An 18,591-nucleotide genomic window follows, 5' to 3' on the forward strand; every position below is an offset into this window, starting at 1 on the left:
ACTGCTTTTCTCGCGCCCCGTGTGCTGCCACACTACTCGCGCCGTGTGTATACAGAGCCGGAGTGAGTGAGTGAGAGAGAGAGAGAGAGAGAAAGAGCCGTCGGACTCTACCTTTCTCCTTCTCGCTCGCGCGCGCCACGGGAGTATAATGCGCGCGGCACACACTCTGCTCCGATGCCTATACTCCGCTCGCTCTTTCTCTCTCCCCCTCGAGCTCTTTTTCTCGCTCTCTCGCTCTCTCGCGTGCCTGCGTCTCTGTGTGCGCGCGCTCTCCGCTCGCCCCTCTCCACGCTCGCTATAAAGGCCCGAGAGTATAGCGTGCGCGATAACCCGAGCGAACGCGTGCGCGCTCTCTCTCTCTCTCTCTCTCTCTCTCTCTCTCTCTCTCTCTCTCTGTCCCACCTTTGTATAACTCCCTTCCTTCTCTAACCGCCTCTCTCTCTCTCTCTCTCTCTCTCTCTCTCTCTCTCTCTCTCTCTCTCTCTCTCTCTCTCTCGCTCGCTCGCTCGCGCTCCTCTCGGCTCGGCCAGGAGAGCCCCCTGTAGAGCGCTCTAGTAACTCAACGACGTGCCGCCGGATTAAATTCGTACAGCCCGCGAGCTCTCTCTCTCTCTCTCTCTCTCTCTCTCTCTCTCTCTCTCTCTCTCTCTTTCTCTCTCGCTCGCTCTCAGATAAGGAGCCCGCGAGGAGAGAGAGAGAGAGAGAGAGCAGGACGGAGCTGGCGCGCGACGAAAGGGGTGGGGGAGTGGAAGACGGCGCTCACGTGAGCGCGAGAGAGAGAACGCGGATCTTGGAGCGAAGATGCGAGGTGCCAAGGGGGAGGTTATGCTTAAGGACCAATCAGAATTGAATTCGTCACGAGTACCGCGCCGCGTTCCTACGCCCGGCGAAAGTAGTGCGCTGCAACCCCCCCACCAGCAGCCGTTACTGCTGCCGGTACCGTTACCCCCACCCCTGCGGGGGCTGCGGCTCAAGCCCCGCCCTCGCGCGGCCGCTCCACGCGCGCGCCTGGCCTGGCAGCACACCAGAGCCTCAGAGCTGGATAGTCGGCAGCGCGCGTGCAGAGCAGCGCCACCTCTGGGCCGACGGCCGAACCGGCCGCTGGCAGAGCCCTCGCGACTTTCAAACGACCAGCATCGACTGCGCGCGCCCGCGCGGTTTCGTTTGAGTGCCGGGCGTTTTGTCCGATTGCCTTTTTATTAGACGAGCGGCCGCTACGGGAGATTTTTATGGGGTAGGTGTATGTATACCAGTGCTGATGGGGCTCTCTCTCTCTCTCTCTCTCTCTCTCTCTCTCTCTCTCTCTCTCTCTCTCTCTCTCTCTCTCTCTCTCTCTCGTTCTCTCGACTCGTGCGCGTATGGGACGATGGATTAGAATGAGATGCTTCTGTGTGCTGCTGGAGAGGCTCGTCGGCGTGTATGGGGCTGTTGGCTGTTTTTTTGTGGCTTTTACGACATGCCGATGAATTTCGGGTGCGGTTTGTTTGCTTTTTTGATTATATCGGGTGTTTCGTTTTCCCTGAACAGTTTTCAGTACTTCGTAAAATTGTATATTTTAAAATTAAATTTTTAGTGGCACGTAATTTAATTTTCATCAGTTATCGCACCATAAAACTGTACATCTGCAAAGCTCATTAATAACCGCCTACTGCGTCGTTAGCAATAACATTCATAAAAATTTAATTATGAACACCAACAAAGATAACGCACTCCGCACACTTCTCGATAAAGCCAAAGTCAAAGTTCACTCCTCGGGCGAGAGAGGAAGACGCCGGCCGGGACACTTATCGGAGAGCGAAAGGAATGCAAGCTCTCTGAGATTTCGCAAACGCGTAGACACAGTCGCGAGCGCGTTATCGTAAACTGCTTTACGAGCTCTCGGCGCTTTACGGGCCAATTAGACTCTCCGCACAATTAAAATGTCGTAAAAACGAGGAGAGCTGCGCGCCTATATAGCTAATACCATACCGCGGCTACTGCAGCCGTGTACGTATAACTCACGCACGCACGCACACACACACACGAGCGAGAGCTGAGTACTACGGGGTGAGCGCTGCTCTAGCAGCTCTCTCCTCCGCTGTATCGGACTGTTTATTGGGATGTAAATGTCGTTGGATTATCGCCCCCGCGGTTTGCACCTCGTAAATTATTCCATAACGAGCCGAGTAATGCCCATCATAAGCCCGGCGCTCGGCCATTTGCCGCCGCGTATACCCGGCCATGCCTCGCCCGCACGTCGTCGTCTTTCTCTTAATCGTTGCTTTGAATGTTTAACGATACTCGCTCGATCTCTTCGTTGCATAATCTTTTTTAAAGCCGGCCGTAAAATCCACGGCCGCGTATAGGAGTGAGATCGATTTCGACCGCTGTCTGCTCATATACGCATATAACGCGTGGAAAAGAGGTAGGGAGAATTTTACGATTTTTTGACTGCCGCTTATACGAGGCGCGGAAAGTGAATATCGACGGACATAATGTATACTCGAAGAAAGTCATTTTTCATTGCTTTGACGCGAGCGCGTGCCTTTTGTTTACCTATAATTTTGCGCGAATGACCGATAAACTGTCTTCGCGCCGAGAGCTCGAGTACGAGGTTATAAAATCCAGTTGATGTTTCAATGATGACGGTCGTAAAAGATTTTTACGATATCGACGAGTAAATAAACATGACTTTATATTGGCCCATACCGCGGACCCGGCATACACACGGCAGTCGTTCTCATCGGCTTTGCGGCCGTGAGAATATTAATTTTATCGCAATCGTGATGCTGCACTTTGGCTGATACGGAAGCTGAGATTTAATTGATGCGTCAACGGCTCTAACTAATAACTTCATCGCGCAACAGGAAATGCGCAACCGGCTGCAGTAGCGAGCGCGAAATCAGAGGCAATAATAGAAAGGAAAAGGGCGAGGAAAAGTAGGCAGTAAAAGTCGAGCTCACGCAGCGAGCCGTTGAATGGACTCCTCCCGAGCGCAAAGGGACACCAACCACACTGCACCGGAGAGCCGACGGAAAGAGAGACGCGCGCGCACCAGTCTACTACAAGAAGGGTATAATCAAGCCTAATGATCAAAGAGTTGTTTCCGAGACAATACACAAGGCGTCGACGGCAATTGGCAATGGGGCCCATCTTCTCGCATGCAGGGGCTCCGACAGGTGGCAGACCGTTTGCTTGAAAATCATGACGGCAGTAAACTCGAGTTTTATGACCACTTGAACAGAATCGTAAAAGTCAGGGGCCTTTAAGCTTATGGCTCTCTGTCTGTATGTGTGTGTGTGTGTGTGTGTGTGTGTGTGTGTAGCAAGGCGCGTGTCGGATATGGCGGAGGCGTGAGTGGCGGAGGCTCGTTCTCGAGAGAGAGCGAATGAGACGAGGTTGTATTATTATAGGCAAAGGGGGGCGATTTTAGTGCAGTGTGTACTATGCTTTCGACGGCTAACCCAAAATGGGCCTAATGCGCCTCTTAGCCCGAGATAACCCGCCAACAAGTTGGGGTCTTTATTTCACGCGCCAATCCAATTCTGCTAAGAGGTTGATGCCTGCTGGTGCTGGTGCTGCTGCGCTGGCCTCAAGCCGAGCGGATCAGCAGCCTGGGCTCGCTACTTATCCCTTCGCACTGTTTGGCCTTTCTTTCTTTCTCTCTTGCCGATTTGCCTACGGGGTATTCAGAACCTATTGGCTTTGTATAGTCTTGCTTTTGGAGTAAACGTACCAGTTTTAAGAGGATTAAAATTCAAATGAGCTACTGATCTCTGTAATAACTTCAAAGTTCGATGATTTTTCGGGTGAATAAAAATGAAACGTTGAAACAATTTTTCATGAAGCAAGTCACTCAAGAGATAAGTCGGATATAATTATTTTCAAGAAACCAACGCGCGTGCGACTGAAATATACGAATCATCAATGCAGCATTCATGTGACGCGAGGCTCGCAATCTAAGAGGAAACATCATCGAACAGTTGATTTATTCACGAAATCTTGTTCCCGCAGTCTCCGTTTATTACTTTATCGCAGACTACACTTTTATCAAACTCGAACATTTTTGCATCAGTCGTCGTACATTCCTTCGTCACGACGTTCGAAGCTGACACGCACGATTTTGTTTACCGCTCGATTAATTTTACGGAATCTCTCCGAGCAGAAAGTTTTTCTTTCAATCTCGCAAGGCTGATACACGCGCGTAACCTTCCGTCAAGCGTTTCTCCGTTATTTTTTTCTCTCTCCCGAGAGCAGTCCTGTGTAGAGTCTGCGTAACTTTTCGAGGCGTGTGCCAAAGCAAGGTATACTACCGCGGCGCGTCGCTATTGCTCGATATCCAGATCGTAAAAGTTAATGCACCGTAAGGGAAACAATCGAAGCAAGTTCAGCGGCTCGCCCAATTGTATCTCGATTTCGAAAAGTTGTTGCGGAACGTTTCAATCGCCGCTGCCCCCGCGTCCTAATGAATTTCCAATGCCCAGCGCGCAGAATTTTCCAGTTCTTCTCGCGATTGCGCTTTCATAATCCAATGCCCGCGAGTCGAGGGCTATCGATTACTTTTACGATTTTATGATAATGCCGTACGTACGCGCTTTGATTTACAATTTCTTTGCTTATATCGAGTATAAGGATAAAAATATTCCAGCGATAGTAATTTGTGCTGCATTGCACAGTAGCGGAATCGAGCGACCGAAAGAACTCATCCGGAATATTAGCACAGGTATAGGGAGCTCGAGGCAAGCACGCCGGGAAAAAAGCGATCACGGACTTAAGCGAGATGGATGATGGACGTCCCCTCTGGTTATTTCAAATAAAACTGAAGCGAAGAGGACGTGACAGGAGAGAAGGTGGAGGTGGTGGCAGCCAGAGGGTGAGAGACGTAAGGGGGAAATTAGGGGGCGTATCTATAGCAACCAGAAGGCGAACACGAAAGCTAAGGGGCCAATGCACCCGCCGCGGCCGAATCTGCACTCTCGCTAAACCAGCATCCATTCCTCATCGGAGGCTCACTCTTTTTATCCCTCTCGCTCGCGCGCGCGCACCGACTATCTCTCTTCCTCTCTTTCTCTTCCTCCGCGACGTGCCCGGGCGCTTGGCGTATATAGCCATGGTTCAACGCACGGCGTGTCTTGTGAATTTCGCTCTGTTAATCTTTGGCGAAGGGTCAGAAGAGAGAGAGAGATAATTGTCTGCAGCCAGTGAATCTTCCCTGAATTTTCGATGAACCGTGCGAGAATTACGACCTGTAACGTGCACCGCTGCTGCAATTGCAGTGCGAGCGCAGTGGTGGATAAGAGCTCGCTTTACTCTTGGCTCCTTGAAGATTTTTCAGTAATTTTTTTAGGTCGATATTATTGAATAAATAATTGTACAAGGCAAATTTTGTTATTAGTTTTTGTAAAGTTTTATTTGAATTCATAACAATCAGATAAAGCGAAAATTTTTCCACAATGTATTCCAAAAAACCAATTTTCAACACGCAGCAACAATAAAGTTCAAACAACACTCAGCAGTCTTCATTTCATCCAATCCACTATTAAAATAAGCTTCATTCGAGGGCAATATCATTAACATCCTAATAGTACATTCACGAGGACATACGAAGCCATCTGCAGTGTACAAACTATCAGAGCAACGAGGGCACGCTGCAATCCGCATAATACTCATCCCCGCGGCCGGTGCGCGATAAAGCGCACGCTTGGCTTGGCTGTGTATAGGCGGCATAAGCGCGTCGAAAATCGTCCTCGAAAGTGCATCGTAAACTCGATGGCAGCGCATCGATAGGGCGAGGCGGCGCTCCGACGAAACCGCGTCCGGGAAGAAGTCCTCTTTGCCATCTGTTGGTCTGCGCCCGTATCACCTGCTCGGATCTCTCTCTCTCTCTCGGATGCAGGGCGCTGCAGTTTTCACGGTCGATACCTATCCCATCTCCGACCAGCGCGCGGCTTTATATCTCTTTCCGCCGAAAATTCGCCCCTCGGTATCTTTCCATCGCTGCTGTGAGAAAAAACACACGATCGCTCGGGCGAATCGATTAACAGCCGCGCGCGCAAAAAGCAATCGCGGGGAACAAAGTGCGAGTGTGTATATATAGAGAGACGGTTAATTCAGCTGGATGCGAGGCACGCAAGAGCCCATAGCATTCGTAAATCAAGCGGCGAGGACGCGACGCTAGTATCTCGCTCGGCTGCTGCTGCTCGTGTAGTACAGGAACGCCGCGGCAATATTAACGAGCGGCTACGCGCCGCATAATATCTGCATGCGGCCGATGAACGTCGTCGTTGTGTTGTTGCGAGAGAGGAGAGTCTCGCCGAGAGAGAGGCGAAAGCACTTTGCGAGGACATCGATCGTTCCTCCGTTCGTAATTGGCGGCCAATTTATTCGAGCGCTTCGAAACTCGTTTAACTATAGCCGGCCGCACGATTGCTGCCGCCTCGCTGTACTGCAGCTGCCTACCTTGCCGGTTGGTAGTGACGCCGTTCCCGCCGACGCCCCATGAGAGAGAGAGAGAGGCTACTATATGTGTACAGACTGCAATTTTCGATCTGCCTTCCCTTTGGCTGGACTCGCTGTGCTCTGTGTGTGGATGTTGGTATGGTCTGTTGGGTAAATTGTTTATGTTGTTTGAGTTTTCATATTGCTTTGGTATGTATGTTAGTATATGACTGATAGTTTTCTATGATTTTTGGTAGTTATAATGTAGTATGATGGTGTGAACGATGTGGTGAGGAGTGGATGATCGAATGATAAGATTGGGTGTTACCATTTATTGTAAGTCAGTCGTTGCAACGAAGGAGAATGAGCTACGAAAATGTCGACGATGAAACGAATGTTAGGTAGAAAATTAGTTGTTGACTATTCAACGATTTTTTATTGCCTTAGTAAATTGAAAAAACACGATGTTACGACGAACACAATTAAAATAATAATGTTAGACTTTCTGTAATGCCGACGAGAGGCATTACTGCTGCTGCAGTCTTTAAGTATGCAGGGTTGGTACGACTGATTCCCATGCGAAGAAACCAAAAGAATCTCCTTCAAAACGCTTGACTCTGATTTTAAATAAAATCGATAAAAAAATTAATGTCAATTGTTGTAAGTGTAAAACATTGTAAATTATATAAATAATAAAATTATTATATTGCGGAATTTATTATTAACTTCATCATGAAGATTTAGATTCACAGCATACAACTTTTTTTAATCACGATATACATCTATTACAAAAAATTGCTACATCACGTTAATTTCATTTCAAATAACTCGTGCACACACTCGCACTGCAAAGCAAACCCCGGAGCAGATAGCTCGGCGCGTTCGAAAATAACCACTCGCAAGGTGCAAGAAAAAAAGTACGTAAACATAAACGTCAGAGCCGTAAAGTAACGCGCGCGAAAACTGCAGACAACCCTCAACACCAAATAGAATTGATCGTCCGAAGGGTGAAAAGAAAGTAAATCGCGAATATGGGAATAATAATGGGCGGCGGCTGCTGCTATGTACGAAAAGAGCAGCCACAGCCGCAGGTCCGGACGAAGGGCACACACGAACGGGTGAAGGAATGAATGAGTGGCAGGTAACGCGTAAACAAACAAGTATCAATGAATCTAAATTGAAACATAAAACGAAATGAATGAGGCCATAAATAGTTAGAGCTAATAGTAGGGTGCGGGTAAGCTATTGCGCAGAGAAGGTTACTTATATGCGGCTGTGAGAGAGAGAGAGAGAGAGAGAGAGAGAGAGAGAGAGAGAGAGAGAGAGAAGGAGCCGAGAAGAGCAACTCTGTGGGCTCGCTTTCTCGGCTGCCGAGCTATAACGCGAACGTTTGCGAGTATTTTATTGCCCGCGATATAGAGTCGGCTGAAAAATACGGACTTCCTCGCATACGTGAAAAGAGAGCTGAGAGATGTGTGTGCGATCCTACTACTGCCGCTATGGTCGCGAAAATATGCGCATCCGAATCAGAAGCAAGGACTTTTCTTACCTCCTTTTTATTCGTTGCTTGGACGTTACTGCAGTGTTGCCATGGCCTTGGGAACCAGGATCAGGCGTCGCGTTTCAGTTATTCCTGGCACTCGTATGTTCTGAAACAGAAAATATAACGCGAGACTTGAATCAACCATTGTTTGTACAGTCAAAAATACGTTGAAAGTTGTGATAAATGTGAAATTCGAAGATGTTTTGACTTTCTTCGAATCAGCATCAATATTGAGCAATATCGTCGCTGATTCGTACTCATTATCAGTTTGCCGAAGATAATGCGGGCGTACGTTCACAAAAAATGAAAGCCATTTCATGCCAACTGGGAGCCACGTTAACATTATCGTAAATCAGTTAAACGGCAATAACATGTGGTTAATCAGCCAATAAATTTTACTTTTCACTCAGCGGACACAGCGATACAGTGCTTCGAATATCATAACGACGGCATTAGGTAATCAAGCCCGTTAATTAAAAAAGCCGAAAAGAGCAAACAATAAACATGTACAAGGCTGCTGTTGACCACACGAATTCCCTACGCTCACCACAGAAGATAATTAAGCGCGAGTCAAAGGCCTTTAATTGCATGTCGGTCCGGCTCGTTATTTGATAATTTCAGCAATTTAATTATTCGTACAAAATGTGCGCGGCAATAATATCCCTCCGACTCTCACTCGCGCGCTAGAGAGAGAGAGAGAGAGAGAGAGAGAGAGAGAAGGAGAGTCGTACAGCCGCAGCGATAGCGCAGCCGCCGACGATCGTTACGCAAGCTTTATCGCGCATTAACTTTCCCAATGCGTTCATTATCGATACTTTGTACAAACGCACTGCTATTTCAGCGAGCAAGCGACTATGTCCCTGAATCCGAGTGTGTATACGTGCGCGTCTGTGGGAAATATGGCGCGATGAAGCGTCCGATTCATCCTCTTGTTCCCGCGTACACTGGGCACAAGGGATTTTCTGTTCGAAATTGCGCGGACACTAGTGCTCTTTGTGCGCGCGACTCTCATATGTGGCTACGGCCGGAGAAAAAGATTCACTTGCTCGCTGCGACTACTCGTGATTATCCGCACTGCGACGCAGATATTTTTAAACTTGACGATTGTACGGAGACTTGATAGCGCGTGTCGACGGACGGTGCCCTGAACTTTTCAGTTAATTGATTTACACGCGACGAAGCTCGGCCGGAGATATGGGATGATTTATTCCTCGCCGAGTGAATATAAAGCTCTTCTGGAATCGTGTGAAATTTTTTCTTCGTTTTGTATGTACTTTGAATCGAAGAATTTATGCATCACATTATTCAGACTCAAAGAGAGAGTTTCGCGTTTATATTATAATTAACGTTTTACTTCGCGTGTAGACAATAATAAACTCGGCAAAAAACGTGCTGAATTTAATTTCCCCGTGTACGCGACATCGTCATTAAAATAACTATTCTTTCGCAAAAGGCTGCAGTACAGAGAGAGAGAGAGAGAGAGAGAGAGAGAGAGAGAGAGAGAGAGAGAGAGAGAGAGAGAGAGAGAGAGAGAGAGAGAGAGAGAGAGAGAGAGAGAATAAGAGGGCACGTTTAGCTTCATTAAAATTCTTATTCCAGCGCGGCTTTAAAACTCGACAAGCCATAAATCACGACGCAACAAAAACAAGGAAATGCGCCGAGGGACTTAGCAAGGATTCGCTGCTTCGCGGCTTGCAAAAGCCGCGCGCATAGTCTCCAGCGTAGAGATAGAACTAATGCCAAAGCTCGTCGGCGGCGGTGCACACAATATCAAGCGCTGCGCTCTTGACTGCACACACACACACGTACTCGCGAGGGGGATGGCTCTGCGGTCGGCTCAGGCTCTCTCTCTCGAGTACACGACATGGATTTGCAATTCAAACGCCGCAGCGCAGCTATAATACGTATAAATCCCGAAAGCAGGAACCGCGCGGGCGAATGGGAGAACGAGAAGCTTCGTCGCTGCACAAACGGAGCGTGGCTCACGGTTAGGCCGAGGATCAACGTATGCACCGAGGCTGAAGCTGCACAGGAGGGAGAGAGAGATCGAAAGGGAGCGAATGCTCTTGTACGCCGTAAATTCCGACGTTTTCTCGATTGGGTTTCGAAGAATAACGAGATCATTGTTTTCGCCGGGCCCCCTTGTATGCAGCTGCGAGGGTCGGCATCCACCGTCGCGACGAGATTCTCGCCGAAGAAGAAACAGTGCACTTCCTTCTGATATCAATCCGCTCCGGCTGTGCAGTGTATATTCTTTCGGTCGCGAGCGGCAACGGCCATTTTGTGCCCCATGTATAAAGCCTTGGCTGCATTCCGTTAGCCGACGATAATGTGAAATATTCTTATACGTTCGCTTCCTCTGCGATAAATAAATATTTGTGAACGAACGACGGGATGCACATCAGGCGTTCACGGAACACCATATAAATTTGTAGCTCTCACGCTACATTAAAAGTTGAATGCGCGCCATCAGCCAAATTCAAATCTACTTCCATACGAGAGCCATTACACCGTATTAGTTCCCGTGTGTATACGCTCGCTCGCCATATCGTCCAGTCGGCGGAGTGTGTAGTCCATAATTCAGAGTATACGCTTCGCTCACACTCGCAGAGAGAGAAACCGGGCGCAATCTCATAATAGGAAAAAGCTCGGGACTCTCTATTTCATCGAAATAAAAGGATGAACCTCCGGAGAGGCTCGCGTGCGCACCGCCGGCGCGGGTCGTTACGTAACAACGCCGCTCCATCTCGGATACAGAAGTAATTAGAACATTTGTCTAGCGGCGCTGGAGAGGGAGAGCGGCTTGCACGAACCAGCTGGAGAACCGCACCGTAGACACGCCGTGGTGGTGATAATTCAAACTTTCGTGTGCGCGGCCCTACTGCGCTCGAGACTTCATGATGCGTTCCAGTAAACTTACGATGCAGAAAGGGGCGCCTCTTTCACTTTCCCTCTCTCTCTCTCTCTCTCTCTCTCTCTCTCTCTCTCTCTCTCTCAGCAAGCACAAAAGGAATGAAGAATGTCTTTATTAGACAAGGGCCTGAATCGAATTCTGACTACTCTCGCTCACTTCCCAGGAGCTGAGAGAGAAATGCACGAAGCTCGTCCCTCGCCATGGGCCGCGCGTCATCTTTTTCACGGTGGTCGCTTTCTTCGCTTCGCCTCGGGCGCAGATATTATGAGCACACCGCCTCGTGATGGAAGGCAAAGAGGGAGTCACCTCCTACCTTCGCGCACCCTTTGCGATGACCAGCAGGCGGCTACGCTTCTTTCTTTTTTTTGTACGTTCTCGGCTCCGTCTAGGATAGAGGTATACGCTCCGAAGAGGCAGGTCCTATCTCCGGTTTGTCGCACTCAAGGTCAAGGCTGCGCTCGGTTGTGACTTTTATACGCTGTGTAGCGGGAGAGACAGATGGTTGGAGGTAAAAAAGAAGCGAGAGAGAGGGATGAGGCTAGCGGAGATTTTCTCAGCCTGCGGAGGACACATCCGTCCATCGTCACTCCGCTCACGTTTCGTTGTACGCGGCCGTACTTGTAGTGAGTCGGGGAGTATGTGAGCCCTGAAACACGATACTGGAATTTATTTTACGATGTTTGGATTTTCTCCGGTCTGTACGGGCCCGAGGGATATACATTTGTGGTTTCTTTACGGACGTCTAATGAGAGAAATAGATTCGAGCGACAAGTTTCGGCCGCGGGGTATCGCTTGCAATGCTAAGCAGTTTCCTTCTCACTTTTGTCGCACCAACTTTCGTCACGCTATTTGCTTTCCGATGCCGAAGAGCCTTCATTTGCCAGATCACAAGATCGAAGTCAATTTGGACGAAAATTAGAGTCGATAGAAGCTTGTACAAAATTTTCGAAAAATCGGATTACGATCTTTCAAGGAATTAAACGATCATTAGACAGGACCACGGCAGAACAACGATCTTGCTAATGAAAAGTGAAGCCTGTGTTCTTGAGATAGGCACTTGTAGCAACGATTTACCACGTATAGACGGAGTAAGTATACGATGAATAATGGATGCTACGAGTGGCTCATCGCCCGACTACACGGCTCTCGGCTGTGTGGCTTATAAGATTTCGCGTAATGCTTAGTAAATTGCTCGACCGCAACAACGAAATTGCCGACTCCGTATCAACTATAAGCGCTGCATCATTACGTGTTTCTTCTCGCTTCGAAACGTGCGGTTTACCTCTCGTGCACGGATTGAACTACATTTGCAGGTCTCGTTCTACCACGAGATGTATGCATCGCTCGATCGATCGTAAACAAAAATTCTAATCTCCTGCGATACATCGAATTCAAATTCAATCTAGTTAATTAGATTTAGCTATAAAGCCTTGTAAACACATTTAAAATTTCGTTCACGTAGCACGTCTATACTAGAAATAAATAGTCCACTAGGCGTCATTAAATAATCGTAAACCGCTGAGAACTTTCTCATACTCGTAAGTTCGGTAAAGGGCAAAATTATTGACTTTAGCGCGCGAAAAACTATAATTGCGATTTATTTTCATTTACGCTCCGATGCTTTCAGATATAGCAAAGTCTTCTCGTATTTCGAATTTATCGCTCCGCCGCGGTACACATACACACACACACACGCTCGTGCAGCGCCGCACAAGAAACATAGCTCGCGCGATATATACCTGCGCTTTAACACCTCGAGAGTAACTACCGAGAATTTCTTCCTTTCAATGCGCGCGATACTGCGGATCAATAATTATAAATCTCGATTCGCGAATAAATCGCCGCTCGTGGGCTTGAGCAAATAAATTGTTTGCTTATCAGTAGCCTTTTCTCGCACGGGCCCAGGTATACAGACGCGCTTGCAAGCATGAATCACGCCGCGCAGCGTCCGGGAGAAAGCTTTTAACAAAAATAAAATGAAAATTCGTGTAAAAAGACGAATGTTATTTCGGAGTGAATCACGACTGGTGTAGGCATTTTTTTAAAGAATTTTGGTATTGAATACGGTGGATTTTCAGTTCATTTTTTTTCAACATCCGATGAAGAGTATACGTTACGCTTTAAGTAGTACACGCGGCGGTGAGATTGAATGTTTGCGCGTCGAGAAAAAAGAATCGATCACGCGCGTGAAAAAAAAATCGGCCCCAAAATTTCCTGCACGTATGATTACATCGAGATTCTCGGCCCGAGAACGAGCCTCTGGGATAATTGCGGTCGAACTTCGATTCTCATATTCGATCTTCAATTACAGGCTTTACGAGCACACTGCAGCCTGCAGATTATTATTCGAAGTTCGCGAAGTTGATGAGATAAGAAGTAAGAAGTCTGTTCTCCTCTCGTTATTTACGACCAAAACAACATTAATTTCGTTAAATGATAAATATTCTAAAATTCGCGCACTCGGCACATCGCGCAACGCGGTAAATCCCCACAATGGCCATCGCGGCTTTCTCATTCGCTCGAGCCGCGAGAGGTGGGCGGAGTTTCTCTCACCTGGTCGATCCGATCAAAAACCTTACGCTGCTGTACTCGCGCGGTATTTTCGTTCAGCACACTGATACGCAGAGACGATCTCGCGAAAAATTAGCGTATCTTAATGGCGGGAGAATACAAATTGCGTTTATTATTTGTATGGCAGTAGAGTTCTTTCGAAAAACTGGACAAAATTTATTGCATACTCCGTTCATCATGACAATGAGAGCTCGTTTATGCTAATTATTTTTCACACTTAGATAAGGCTCTCTCTCTCTCTCTCTCTCTCTCATTCTCTTATCAGCCGTAAATTTCGATACTATTTATAAAGCGAGCCGAGACAGAGTAGGCGTAAAAAATAATCCATCCCGCTTGCGTCATAGTGGATTCGTCGGCATAAACAACTACTGCGCGACTCTCGAGCGGCGTGGAAAAAAGCGAGAAATCAATTACACACTGGCGAGAGAGCGTACGAGAGAAGTAATTTCATCTTCAAAAAGGCTTTTAATAACGCCTCGTACCTCTTTCTTCGTCCGCGAGAGCCGATTCTCTCTATACACTACACTACACCACACACACGCCACGGGCATATCCTCTCGCGCGTTAACACGCAACGCGTATGGTTACAGTCCCACCCTTAACTCGCTGCTGCTGCTGCCTTGGGCCATAAGTAACATCTACTTAAATTATGACTTATCTTATCGGCGCGGTTACTTACATCGCCAGAACTTATATTTATGTGGGTGACCGTGAGCGGCCGGCAGCACATATTTCGGTACAACACACGCGTGTGTGTCCCTTGTCGCTAGCCGCGCAGTCGGTTCAGCGACCGGCGAGTCGCGTCGATTTACGATTTAGCTTCTCGGTAAATTCGAAAGTTACGCCGCCGCGCGCGAAAGAGTTATTAATCGCATTTTACGTCGAGAGGAACGTTCTCATCTCTCGGATGCAGCGGGAGATACGCAGAGGTGCTCGTCGCGAAATTCGCGAGAACCGCGAGCCTGTTTGCGAGAAACGGGAATAATGGGAAAATTTTGCAAAGCGTTTTCTGAGTATTGCTTCGTAGCGTTTTTAGAATTTTATGTCGTCGTCGTCGGCGCGTTGACGCACATCGAGTTGTTATTACACGGCAGTTATAAAAAGAACGAATAGGATTTCAAGTGTATAGCAGACACTCGGTCCAGTTTTACGAGGACTTGTCTCCTCGCAGCGGGAGAATATCAATTTCGGCGCGTAACGAGAGCAGGTATAGAGACGTCGTAGTCCCATAGGCAAATTTGGACTGACCGTCGGTGAAAGCGGTCGCGTCACAATATTTGGCTCAACGTAGCGGGGTGTGGGCGACGACGAAGACGACACAAGAGAGAGTCTCGACCCCTAATTTTCCTAAATTCGCTATGCAAATCGGTGCCATTAGCACCTTCCTTATTGCGGTGGCTCAAGCTCTCCATGACAATGGCAGCAAATGACTGGCGGAGTTCTCGGCATGAGGCTATTCTGCATTTCACGTCTCACCAGATGCCAGACAGCTTGACCGCGTTTGTAGCGCGCGGCTTATTTCGAAAACTTTGACCTGACTTCCGCATCTGTTTGGGTATACAGTATGAGTGTTGAGGTTTTAAAGGTGAAATGTATTCCAAAATTTGAACCTGCACCCGTAACTGGCAGGTTTCCATAATCAGCAACTGAACTACAAGCGATCACTCACTGTCTCTTTCAAAAAGCAAGAAGCACGAGGCCGAAGGAACGCACGAACGTAGAAGCAACGAGAGAGATGCAATTATTTTCCCTGTTCGCGTCGGCGCGCGCATATACCTACTTAATGCAGGTACGTGGCGCGCACATTAACGACACCGTACGATAACCCCGACTCTCTCTCTCTCTCTCTCCCTCTCTCTTTCTCTGTATTATACACCTTAACAAGTGCAAGCCGAAGCTCGGCGTTTTAGATTAGGCCGACGATAGTCCTCGCAACGCACACACGTTCGCGCGCGCGGCACGCCTGTGTGCACAAATGCGTGTCGGCGTATTTTTTGTACTATATATACCTGCTGCGCGCTGCTAAAATCACCGGCTGTGATGCGTCGTCGCCCGAGGCCGCGAGGTTCTCGTGCGTATAATGCGCGTGTAATACACTGCAGCGAAGGGAACGAAAGCTCTCATCGTCGCGCTTCTTTCATTAAGCGGTAGACTACACGTATTGCAGTAGAGATTGCTCCTATTTACGAAATGACCTTCGCGGGCGCGATTTTGTGCGGCTTACACCAGCAGCGGCATCTTACACGGTAACCTATTTCCTGTGTGCGCGTTTATTCGAGTTTGTTATTGTTATCTCGGAGCAGCGCTGTAGCCGATTTATCAAATAATACTCGGCTGCAGCGTGAAAACAAATTACTCGCGCGCGCGGTAAGTTCGCAACGATAGTTTATGTAAATAGATTCGAGTGTAACGTGTGTAATGCGATTTATGTGCTAGCGATTCTGATCTGCCTTTCGAATTTACAACGGCGATAAAGCCATGTAAATTTTTCGCGAATTTAAATTCCCAGCGAGCTTAGCGCAGAGGCTTGCGAAATAGGAAAATATAGCCGAGTGATTTACGGCTGGCGCAGTCGTCCATCATAATTATCGGGAAAAGAAGAAAGGCTTATGTTTCTATTCTAACCGACCATTAGTCGACTTGTGCGATTTGATCGCGGCCCAGATAAGCCCGCGCTAGAGCCGTTGAGAGTGAAACACCGCGCATTCCTGACTTGTTCGCACCGGCATATGACGCAACGATTCATCGTATAAGATTTTCAAAACATCCTTCGTTAATCCACCGATGAATCTACAACATCGTTCGCAACTTTTATATAAATTAAAAAGAAGCGCGATTGAAAAGCCTCACACGTTTCCGCTGCGGATCGGCCGATGCTGCATCGAGGGCGCGCACGATCGCCACGAGAGAAACTGACCAGGCCAGTTGCTGCACGAGAAGGAAAAGCCGTGATTTATCGCTCGTTCCGTAATAAGTTCACGAGCCGGCGCTTCCTCTTCTCGACGTACAGCAGAGCTCCGCGCTTTCTCTCGCTCTCGGTGCATGTACAGAATAAATAACCTCAAGTCCGCGCGCGCGCGAGCTCGCGCTTTAAATACTCGTAAATCGCCGATGTAATCAGAGAATAACGATCCGGCCATCCGGCTGGCCTACGTTTAATAAAATTTACCCGCACGCGGCGGGGCAGCTTTCCGATTAAAGTCGCCTTTTTACCCCACGAGTGTAAGCGCGCGCGCGAATTCGATATCCGCGCACGCGAGTGTGAAGGAAAAATCACGATATGAGTGTGTGTATGCAAGGGGCGCGCGAGTTGATGAAGGACACGCGGTATGGGTCTGGCTTTCTTTTATAACGACGAGAGCTAGCTGGTGCGTTACTCAATGCGGAGGGAGAAAGAAGAAGCTCAGGAGTCTCCGACTGGTTGGTTCGAGGAAATTTCAACGGAATTCTGTGGTCGGAGCCGTCATGCATGAATTAACGCGGGAAAAGACAGGTAGATTGAGTGGATAAATTGTGGTTGACTTTTTACAGTAAAATATACAGTCAAGCCGAGAGTTATTGCACGCCTTCGAATAAATATCTCAAGAGGCTAGACGTTTTCGACGCAAAAGTATACATTCCTCACTCGCGTATGACTAATCCTCGACTTTTCTACTGCGACTTTTTACAAAAATACCACAGTGACTCGCGCGCGATCGAGTCGCGAATTTACGGCCTGAAACTGATAGAATACGTGTACACACGAACAGCAGCAGCACTCAAAAAAATATCTCTATCAGAATCGCTCCACGAGCAACAAATTTAGAGATAACCATAAAGCAGGGCCCCCACGAAAAAAAAACGAATGAAAAATTCTTTCCGCGTTCATTTGCATGCGAAAGTGAATCACGCGCCCGGTAGCATACGCGCAGCGGCGAATCGAGAGGAGCTTTCGTGGTACAAACGAAGAAGAAGCAGCAGCAACCAGCCGCAGGGCCTTATACAAGAGCGGATACGTGGGCTGGCGAAGCGTTTCATCAAGTGGGTTCATCGGGGCCAAGCGAGAGACGCGAGGAGAGAGAGAGAGAGGAGAGAAGAGAGAGAAAAAGAGGAAGAAAAAGCATGGGGAATGCACCGCATCGTCCGTCCGCTCGGTGAAGAAGTACCGAGGAGGCCTCGGACAAGCCGAGCGCCCCGAGAGCCCGTAAAAACACGTTCCGTCTGTCTGTCTCTCTCTCTCTCTCTCTCTCTCTCTCTCTCTCTCTCTCTCTCTCTCTCACTCTTTGCCTCGACTCTCTTCTTCTGTATCTTATTCTTCTTTCTCTCTTTCATTCTCATTTATTTCTCGTTGTCCGAGGCGCGCCCTCCATTGTATGGCGTCGTCTCTCTCTCTCTCTCTCTCTCTCTCTCTCTCTCTCGCGTGCTTTTCTTTCCCGCGCGCTCTCCGAGAGTGCTGATTAATATCCAGATTCCCTGCGTAAGATAGTTCTTGTTTGGATGAAGCAATTCCAGCCGGTTTTTCTGAAGATATCTCGCGCCGTTGCTGCTGCTCGCCGCCGACTGGGAGAAAAAGAAGAAGAAGCCGCGGATGGACCATAAGCGTCTTTTTTGCTTCTCCACTTTCTCGCGGCTTTTCCCCAAGATGTACGTCGCGGAATCCCAGCAGACAGGCGACACCGTTTCTCTTCCTTTCCGTTTTGTTTTCTAAGCCGCGCATACACCGAGGAATCCACCGCCGCGATTTTTTTGTCGAGAAGATGCCGCGAGATCCGAGCGACCGATTGTGTGCGCAGAGGAGAGTTTGTACTACTGCGAATCGAGCCCATCGAGCGCGCGCGCTTTCCTGTATCCCAGGAGAAAGAAAGAGGGACTGGAAAGTATTGATTTTCGCTTAAGGAAAACGTGAGTCACGATCGGCTGACGATTATTCTCACGCGATATAATTGTGTGCTCGAAGGCGAGATTGCCATTTTGCCGTTGAGACGTGGCCGAGCTTTTTTATCAAGTCGTCTTATTGATTTAATATTCATAATTGGGCGCTGTGTTCACGAGAGATTTGCCTTTCGTAGACGTAGACTTTTTGGTCGAAAATTGATGACGATTAGTATTGCGAGGAATTTGGGTGAATAACGTTCGGAATATAAAAAAAAAAATGAATGGCTATTAT

At 48.2% G+C, this 18,591-nt stretch overlaps 1 protein-coding gene across 2 annotated transcripts in view; it reads right to left on the minus strand.

The window, feature by feature from the left end:
* Positions 1-5,362: 5,362 nt before the first annotated feature.
* The window catches only part of LOC100679373, a 265,016-nt gene continuing 251,787 nt past the window's right edge, over positions 5,363-18,591 (minus strand). For both annotated transcript variants that reach the window (XR_004227422.2, XM_016985406.3), the window contains 2 exons: positions 7,967-8,066; positions 5,363-6,581 (listed from right to left, as the gene is read on the minus strand). Coding sequence is in view for 1 of the 2 variants with exons in the window: in XM_016985406.3 (XP_016840895.1) it covers positions 7,992-8,066 (75 nt within the window). In the remaining variant the exon portion in view is untranslated. The remainder of the gene's footprint in view (positions 6,582-7,966; positions 8,067-18,591) is intronic.

This window comes from Nasonia vitripennis, chromosome 4 (assembly GCF_009193385.2).
Source record: "Nasonia vitripennis strain AsymCx chromosome 4, Nvit_psr_1.1, whole genome shotgun sequence".
Lineage (NCBI taxonomy): Eukaryota > Metazoa > Arthropoda > Insecta > Hymenoptera > Pteromalidae > Nasonia > Nasonia vitripennis.